The sequence below is a fragment of the Littorina saxatilis genome, linkage group LG6 (genome assembly GCF_037325665.1).
Source record: "Littorina saxatilis isolate snail1 linkage group LG6, US_GU_Lsax_2.0, whole genome shotgun sequence".
Lineage (NCBI taxonomy): Eukaryota > Metazoa > Mollusca > Gastropoda > Littorinimorpha > Littorinidae > Littorina > Littorina saxatilis.
Genome location: NC_090250.1, coordinates 1,695,790 through 1,705,789, shown reverse-complemented (window position 1 = coordinate 1,705,789; position 10,000 = coordinate 1,695,790). Strand labels below are relative to the sequence as shown.

The following is a 10,000-nucleotide window of genomic DNA, read 5'->3' as shown; positions in this document are numbered from 1 at the left end:
GAGGAAAGAATGAATGGAAGGACGGAAATCACAACAAAGATATCGCGACTAAACAAACGATACTTTTTGCAAAAAGGCAATTCTTTATTTTGAGTATATTCAATAAATAAAGTTCATGGCTAAGAAGCAAATACGGTGGTGATCGGGAAAACGAGCACTCACAAAAATCATAATGCTCCTTAATTAGCATCTACACACACACACACACACACACACACACACACACACACACACACACACACACACACACACACACACACACACACACACACACACACACATACAGACGCACACACATACACACATGCGCACACAGACACAGACACAGACACACACACTCCTACACACACACACACACACACACACACACACACACACACACACACACACACACACACACACACACACACATACACACACACACACCAAACAATATCCACAAGTATTGCTGGTAAGTTATTTCGATACGTTAATTGTCAGAAAATGAATACTATAACAACATAACTCCTGCACCTGTAACGAGCAAGAAAGACCCACCACTTGTCTACATTGAAAGGATGAAACCTTTTCCAAGGGCAACGTGCTTCATTACTATTGATTAAGTATGCACGAAGTTTTCAACGAAATAGGCTTCAAAGTAAAATAAATCAACAATCCTAAAAGCACAGTTCCAACCTGATTCCGACGTCAGTTAGCATCACCTAACGCCGACTAAACAAGTAAATACATTAAAAATCAAAAAGAAGAATTAGAGGAAAGATTGAATGCGGCATATTTGGTTATTGCAAAAGGCGCTCAATGTTGCTTCCGGATGAACAACTGTCAGCAGTTGTATGATATATTCATATTATTGTTGAATCTTTTTGGGTGAAGTCACTTCATAAAGTTTATCTTATAGGCATGCTAAGCTAAAAGTACAGGCGTTTTCGGAATCTTCAAGAATGTTCTTCTTTACTGAAATCTCCCGGCAATGATGAGAATGTTGTTTTACGCCCCCACGGTTAAACCTTTAGGGGCACATTCCCGGTTGTTACCCCGACTCTAGATGAGATACACAAGTGCAGTATGCGTGTTAAAGTGTAATCAGCCACCTGCACTTATGGCAGAATGACCGAGGTCTTTTACAACCTGGGGATGAAACATGGATACAGTCGCTGAGTTTGCGCATAAAGTTGACCCGTGTCCGTTCCGACCTGGATTCGAACCCGTGACTCTAGGTTCATAAGTCCAGTGCTCTGCCATCCCTCCCGGCGACCGGCTTTTTTATTTTCACCATGTGTCAAAGTTGGGCTCTGCCACCGTCGCTGCTTGGGGCGTCTTAACCTGGCTGGAGGTGGTCAGCAGCGTGGTCAGCGCGGCGTGGAGACGCTGGGGGTCAGCCGAGCGGAACAAGCGCAAGGTCAGCATGGCTCGCAGACGTGGCTCACGTGCGGCGCGCCGGGACACGGGGCTGAGCTGCACGACGAGCAGCGGACCGTGTCTGTTGGCCACCATGTGACTGTACGCCTGGCTGAACTGGAACAGGCAGGGGCCGCTATCCACGTAGTCAGGGGAGACCACCACCAGAGCGGCGGCGCTTTGGTGCAGGTGTTTGGTGACCTCGTCCATCTCCACCGACCCCACGAGACAGTCCCGAGGCGGCAGGAAGGAGGACAGGCCGAGGTGATCCAGGGCGGGCAGCAACACGTCTCGCACCCACCCACAGTCCTCAGCGCTGTCCGCATTGACACTGACAAACACCTGGTAGCGGCAGGTGCCGACAGGTGTCCGAGTCTTTCTCCGTGCCGCCAGGTGCTGACACAAGACCAGGATCTCGTAGCGAAACACCACCAGCAGCGCGGCCACCCCGAGCAGCGACACGGAGCCAATCACCAACGCTGTCTTGTAGCTGGACAAGTCCGGTGTGTGCTGGTAGCAGCCCAGGTCCTCTTTGGTAGCGCTGGCTAGCAAGACACGCCTGCCCTGGCCCGTTGTGCACGTGAGGTTGTCCAGGTGTGAGTGGTCGTCACTGAAGCGTAGCCAGCCCCCGACCCACTGCAGGTGACAGGAACATCGCCAGGTGTGCAGGTCTAGATACACAGCCTCAGGGCGGAGTGCCCGGAAGGTCTCAGGGAGGTGTCTCAAGTCGTTGTCACGGAGGTCGACAAGGTCTGCGTCTCTCAACAGATGCGGCACGCCCCCTTCGATCTCCGTCAGACCGTTCCCTCTCAGGTCAATGGTGGCAGCGCGGGAGAGATACTTTCTGCGGGGCATCTTCTGCAAGGAGTTGTTTGCCATGTTCAGATTTATACGCAGTCCTTTTGGCATGACGCGCGGGAATGACGTCAACCCAACAGCCTTACAGTCCACGAAAGTGGTTTGCTTTTCAGGGTTGTTTTCGCAAGAGCATCTGTGTGGGCAACCTTTGGAGACATTGCATGTCAGTTGGTCTAAAGTTAGGTTGTAGACAGGGACCCCGCTGAAACGCGCTGGGGTTACGCAGGCGATGTCGTAAAATTCTCGCCAGGATGAACTCGTAATGAGCAGCTTCAAGAAGAACGCTACCTCGTACATGTTGCAGTCACAGTGAAACGGGTTGTGACGAACGTCGAAGGCCCACAGGAGGAACTTGGCCAGATAAGCTTTACTGATCCCCAAAGCCCTGACCGCCACCATGGGTCCTTCTGTGACACGGTTATAGGAAAAGTCAACGTATCCAGGCCCGTACTCCAGGGCAGGGTCGACCTGGAAACTGTTAGTGTTGCTGAGTGTAGTGATGAGGTTGTGGCTAAAGTTGAACAAGCAGAATGGATGTGACACCGCTACGACACTGCCTTCCACCACAGTCAGCTGGTTGTAGGTTAGGCTAAGAACCTGCAGGTTGGGTAGATGAAGGTCAAAGGCCTTGGGGTGGATGTGAGAGATCTCATTGTGGTCCAGGAAGATGTGACGTAGGTGGGGGACTTCGTCGAAGGCATCTTCGGGGATCGTTTTTAGGTCGTTGTAACTGAGGTCCAGCATTCCGAGCAAGGGCAGACATACAAGATGGGGAAACTCTGAGATATAATTGTTTGCCAAACTGATGGCTCGAGTCTCATTGTACAAGCAGTAGCTTTCAGGCATTGCGGTCAAACAGCTGTTAGGGTGAAAGAGATGGTAGCCACCACATGATGTCGAGGACCGGTTGAGGGCACTCAAGGGTGCGATGATGTGGGGTTCTGCCGGCGTTGAGCATTGGACACTGACTGTCAGTTGGATGAGGGCAGAGATGTCGAAAGGTTGGCAGCAGTTTTCACCTGAGCAGCTGCTGGAGCCACACGTACATATCAGGCATGTGTCGTCGTCACCAACGACGTTCGATATGAGGAGTGACGTCAGCACGACCAAAGCCAGCACAACGGTCGTTTTGGGCAGCATGCTTTTGGCAGGAGTGATTGGTTGACTGGCGTCTGCGCGTTAGGTGGAACTGTGGTCACTGGTCTGAAAAATGGGATATTTGCAATTATATACAGTGCTAGTGGTGTTTTTAAAACCCTCAACTTAAGACACTTCTTTTCATTACAGTCACGTTTCCTCCATTTTTCACGGTCCCTTTCTCAGATTTTCAACATTTAGAAAATGAGGGTTCATCTGTATTCTTGATGCTCTATACATTTTCTGTATAATTCATTCATTTAGTGATTGCTCGTATTATGAACAACTGACCAATAAGTGACATTTGGGTGCATGTTCTTTGTCTACACGTTCTACTGAGCTCATCTTTGCTTAACCTATTTCTTGTTGATACAATCACTGCAGACTAACGCCTCATGCAAAAGTTTTTGTTGCTGGTACTATATCATGATGAGGAAGGCAGAAGATTTAAATCTGTCCCTGAACTTGACAATGCAGTATTCTTAGTCATGAACTAGTTGAGGCTGTAATCACGACTGTAATTTATTTAGCCTGAACATTCACACATTGATTCGGAGATTTAAAGCGACATACCTTAATTTGTTTGCCTATTGAAAGCTATTTTTGTTTGTTTTATTGTAGGTTTTGAATACACATGTATGAAAACACAGAGTTTCTGATTCAGATTTGTGAATGAATAGTATGTTTTGTTCGTGTATATGTAACACGTCGTATGTGTTTTAGGAATGTCTTTCTCCCTGAATTAAGGAATAATACCAAAAAACTGATCCCGTCAGAACGCACATACCCCTTTCTATATAATAGCATAACAACTATAAGAAACAAATTAATTCAAAGTTTTGATTTGTTTTTGGAACATGTATATTATACGTGTTTTTGTATTTTTGACCAAATATGAAATTTTACACAGATCGAGACAGTGAGTGTTCCTCCCAGACCGCGCTAGCGGTCGAGGTGAACAATGACTGTCGAGATCTGTGTAAAATTTCATATTTTGGTCAAAAATACAAATAACATTTATGTATCGATCGAATCTGGTTAGAATTCCTTTTATTTTGTATGATTGAACGCACACAAACATGCACTATTTTGTAGTCTCGGCTGGCCGCCTAAATATGAAGTTTTGTCGGCCTCTGACGTCACATGGCACAAAGAAGGAAAATCCAATTTTTCAATCGATACATTTTTTTCGGCTTTAGAAAATAAAACGATTAAATTCTTTATCGCAGATACAATAAACAATGTCAATTCTTGACTCATAGCCTTCATTCTTTTCAAAGATAGCTCCTTACTCCAAAAGCAATATCAGAACAGGTTTTTGGTTCTCTGCAACAGTAAGTACAACATATGTGAAACATAATATTTCACACGTGTATTCGCGAAAGTAGTTTTTTTCTTCTCTGAAACGTTTGATTTCCTACAGTGATATAAAGCAACTGCATAGGAATAGTCTGGTTGGTTTTGACGTTTCAAGTGCACCTATACCTATTCACTACGCACCAGCTATATCTCTCTGAGTCTGCCTTCGAACATGTATTGCGAATTTTACCTTTACTTCAACAACAGATTAATGGGCGTTGCTTCTATTCTTTAGCATTGGAATGAAACATGTTCAGTATAAAACAGATAGACTGTTAACGTTCCATATCAAGATTTAAACAATAAGGAAGATACAATCATTGGAACGTTATAATTCAGGACAAAACCAAAATATTTTCAGTAAAAATTAAAATCGGAAGTACTCACCACTGAAGTCTTCAACCGCTGATGTTGTGCAAAAGGTAAGTGATAGTGTCGATAGGGATTCCCAGTGTGTACGTTGAACCCTTTGCCTGGAAAGTCACCACCGAATGCCAAGTCCAGCGAGCAAATTATAGGCCTACTGACACACTGCTGGTTTTCGTCATTAGCTTACGCGTGTGTTTTTACAAAGAGAGTTTAGGTAAGGTTACAACAACAGTCATGCTATAATTTTATTACCGTGTGGGTGTGCATGCACCCAATTGGATCCGGTCGTATTGTCCCTTTATTTATGTGACTCGATCGGCACAGGCAGTTGCAAAACTTCTTCAGATACACAGGTTTTTCTCCTTTTTCATGTCTCACAAGAAGCCCGTAAAGCCTCATATTGATTGGGCGAGGTCAACTTCGCGAAGTCTACTTCACGAAGCTCGTTGCACGAAGCTTTGGCACTGAATCTTCGGTAAAAAGCCATCGGGGTCAATAGATGAATACCGGCACGGTTGGCCTAGTGGTAAGGCGTCCGCCCCGTGATCGGGAGGTCGGGGGTTCGAACCCCGGCCGGGTCATACCTAAGACTTTAAAATTGGCAATCTAGTGGCTGCTCCGCCTGGCGTCTGGCATTATGGGGTTAGTGCTAGGACGGGTTGGTCCGGTGTCAGAATAATGTGACTGGGTGAGACATGAAGCCTGTGCTGCGACTTCTGTCTTGTGTGTGGCGCACGTTATATGTCAAAGCAGCACCGCCCTGATATGGCCCTTCGTGGTCGGCTGGGCGTTAAGCAAGCAAACAAACAAACAATAGATGAATTTGGGGAATAACTCTGTCGGGTTTGTATGGGTTGTAAGGACAACTCTTGGTTTAGTTGAGGCGAATTAAGTTTCCAACGTGACAAGATTGGCCAGTCATCCACACGCGCTCCTTGTCCAAGTGTGGAAAGTTTGCCTCAATAAAAACTACGAGTAGTCACTCTTTGACAACCTTTACTAACCCGACAGTTATTTCCGAACATCATATATAAAGGACAGCCTGAAGTACATTCATTAGATAAGATCATATACCTATGGGACAGCCTGAAGTACATTCATTAGATAAGATCATATACCTATGGGACAGCCTGAAGTACATTCATTAGATAAGATCATATACCTATGGGACAGCCTGAAGTACATTCATTAGATAAGATCATATACCTATGGGACAGCCTGAAGTACATTCATTAGATAAGATCATATACCTATGGGACAGCCTGAAGTACATTCATTAGATAAGATCATATACCTATGGGACAGACTTAAGGGATCAATGGAAGTGTTTCCTGTCAAATCATGTCCTTTTTCTCACGAAGAGGAATTATTGAATGCAGATTCCTCAAATCATTATCATGTCTTTTTCTTGCCTTTTGATCGGAATGTCTCTTATCTCAACTTGCACACATGCAAAACCAGATCGACTGCATGCCAACGTTCCTAAAGTCACAATTAAAAACCAAGAAAGCTATGTTGGTGGAACGTTTAATTTTTTTAGTCAATAATTAAACGTTCCCGAAACATACCTTTCTTGGGTATCTAAATTCTCATCTTGCACAAAGCCATACAGCCTTGCAATAGCAGCTTTACTGAGTACTTGGGCCTGTGGTTTGTTTTCGCTGCATGCGGGGACAGCAAGCTGAGAAAAGTCATTGTGACCTGGACATCACTTCCTGGTTTGGAATTACTCGCTCCATTTAACACAATGAGAGTGGATGGGTAGGGTTGCAGGGAGAACTTTCAGACCGAGTCTGGTGTCTGCACCTGCTACAAATGTATAACATCTGATTTTGTTGTCCATTGGAAATTGACAAACACAACTAGACATGAGAGATTGGTGTAGATCTAAGAAATAAGGCTGTTTATAAAATAAAAAATATAAAAAAAACTACCGATTGTCATCTTTTGATAACGACCACCTGCCCATTACGACCAACTCCGAGGATCTTTTAAATGTTCTTGTTATTGTAATTCTGTTTCGGTGTGTATTGTATAATCGTTTACAGACAGGTTAGAGGTGTCGAAGGTAATTTTCCGTTTTAAATGTATTCATTTTAATAGAAAAAGTGCTGTTATTGTTATTGTTATTATTGTTATTATTATATTCACATTTTTATGGCAACCACCTGTCGATAACGGCCAGTTTTAGTCGGTCCTTTCGGCGGTCGTCACAGACAGGTTCGACTGTAGGTCAGTTTCTGGTGGGTGCGCTTTCACGAAAAGAAGTAGCAAAGTTCCGAGCGGGTTGAATGACTCTCAGAGTCAGACTTGGTAGAACTTCCTAACAAGTGATCTCTCAACTTCCTTGTACACGCAAGCGAGTCATTCAAGCGGCGCACCCTTTGCAGAACCAATCAGACGCAAGCAAAACAGGATCACTGGGACGTATTCATGGCTTATTCTTTGCGAATGTTGCATTGTCTGACTAGCACTCCCGAGAGCGTGCGCGCATTCACATTCACACAGGTGCATAGATATATCCAAGTTCACATAGATAGACGTACACGCACGCACGCTTACCCTCCCCCCACCCCCACCCCCCACTCACACACACGCACGCCCACACACGCAAAACACACACACACAAACGTACGCACGCATGCACACACGCTTGCCCCCACACAAGTCCACACACAGACACACACACACACACACACACACACGTACTCACGTACGCTCGCCCACACACCCAGACACACAGACACACACCCACACCCACACACACACACACACACACACACACCAACGCCAGCCAGGCCAAATGAGTTCGACAAAATGAGTTTATGCCTTCTCCAAACCTGACTCTCAAAAACATTTTCCATCTGTCAAGCAAACTAGGTATAACCAACTGATTTTCAAATTCTTCACATATAAATTGTTTTGGGTCTGCATTACAGAACACTGCTTTTACAGTTGTTATTCAAATAAAGAGACATCATGGCCATTCTGTATTCTGTATTCTTTTTAAACAAAGCGAAAACAGTGTTTTACGACACACAACGGACATGTCCATGACAACCAACAAAAAATGCGAACACTTTATGACAGATAAGTATAACAACAAAATTTAACAATGATTTGTTAAAAAAAACAAAGGATTTCTCTTTTTAAACAAATTTCAAAAAATGATTGAATATGAACATTCAATTCAATTCAATTCAATTCAAAAGATAATGATTTGTGTTCAGTTAAACTGTTTTGGAAGCAAATATGTTTAAAATGGCGAAATAAGAATATGTTATTTAAATGCATAGCCAAATCATAGACTGAAGAGTACACAGAGTGTGTACTATGCGGTCTCTGGCCGAAAGTTCATATTCAATCATTTCTTGAATTGTTGATTCCGCTCAAATCTGGCATTTTCTTATTCTAATACAGGAATTGTGACAAAGTTGAAGAGGCAACTTCGACAGTCTGTGAAACACAATCACCGGCCGGTACTCACAAACAAATAGAAATGTAAAAACATAAGACGAACGGTTAATAAAACAGTGTACTTTTGTTAACTCGTGATTTGTAAAAACATTTGACAAATTACGTCGAACCTAAAACCGAGATTTGTAAAAATGTAAAAATGTAAAACTATCGCATTCCACAAAGTAATACATGCCTTTTATTATTATTATTATTATTATTATTATTATTATTATTATTATTATTATTATTATTATTATTATTATTATTTAAGTTATTGAGACATCCCAGTGCACTAAAGCCCTGTCCAGACTTGGCCGCCGTTTTACGCTCTATGCGCCGCAGGCCGTTTTGTGCGTCGCGCGGGATTTGCCGAGTGGCCACACATCGACGATTCTTTTCACAACGCGGTATCAGTGGAGCGGGTCAGCTGACAAGAAGGTTCAGTTGCATTCGACTGCTGCGCCGCGAGCGGCTGACGTCATTGCTCTGGTTTGCTCTGATTGGTCAAATTTCCGTCGTTCTATGTCTGTGTCATAGAAATTAGAACACGCGCTATTCTTCTGTAAATAACGCTTCGCGATCATAGCACGCTGCGGTGCTCCCACGTGGGCCGTTTTGAGCATAAGTCAAATGTGGACAGGGTCGGCCGGGAGTGTCTGGACGGGCCTTTAGGGATTTATAGAGCAAATCGAGAAAATTCATTATTGAACGAAGCGCATAGCGCTGAGTTCAATAATTATTTTCGAGATTTGCTCTATAAATCCCTTAGTGCACTGGGATTGTTTCAATAACGATATTGTCAGTACCGCCAGAGAAAAAAGAAGATTCAAAACGCACATTTTGCAACGCGCATTTGGATAGGCGTAACTGTGTGGTCAGGTTTGTGTCACTGGATCTACTTTTGTGTGGGCTGTCTCAAGTGTGTCGTGCTTTCGTCACACGCAAACTCTTGTTTTAATTTCTGTTGGTAAATTCCAGTGTAGCGTTAAGCTAAAAAGTGATGATCTTTCATAGAGACCTCATTTAAACTCGGAGAAAGGACTGTGCTCTTGGTTTCGAAACCTTCCTCGAGCTTCGACAGATTGACTGTGCAGAGTTTTGCCCCTTGCCACGGTCGACGGAAAGCACATTTCCAAAATAAATGTGGCATGTTTCTCGTGTGGTATCTTCACTCATCGGGGAGTCTGGTACTACATATGAACGGTAAGAATGCTCTGAACCCTACACGTATTATATCCCCATCGTTTTTTCGTTCACATTTGCCCAACATGTTAATTTGCTGAGCGGGGTTTATGTCGTCTGCTAGGGCAATCAAACCACTGCATGCAGTCTGCACTGCCACTGAGTCTGCACGCACGAGGCACGCTGGTAATAAGTCTTATATATATGGTAAGAACGTTCTGAACCCTACACGTTTTCG

The 10,000-nt window shown here is 44.0% G+C and overlaps 1 protein-coding gene across 1 annotated transcript; it reads right to left on the bottom strand.

Annotated features, from left to right (window-relative positions):
- Positions 1-437: 437 nt before the first annotated feature.
- Positions 438-5,356, bottom strand: LOC138968249 (protein toll-like). Its single transcript, XM_070340810.1, has 2 exons — positions 5,140-5,356; positions 438-3,459 (listed from the first exon to the last, which is right to left on the bottom strand). Exon 2 carries the CDS (start codon positions 3,394-3,396, stop codon positions 1,270-1,272), a length of 2,127 nt encoding a protein of 708 aa, XP_070196911.1. The 5' UTR covers positions 3,397-3,459; positions 5,140-5,356; the 3' UTR covers positions 438-1,269.
- Between the last annotated feature and the right edge of the window lie 4,644 nt (positions 5,357-10,000).

What these genes read in the sequence shown, in the direction of transcription:
- LOC138968249 (XM_070340810.1), bottom strand. Translation starts at nt 3,396, where the DNA reads ATGCTGCCCAAAACGACCGTTGTGCTGGCTTTGGTCGTGCTGACGTCA.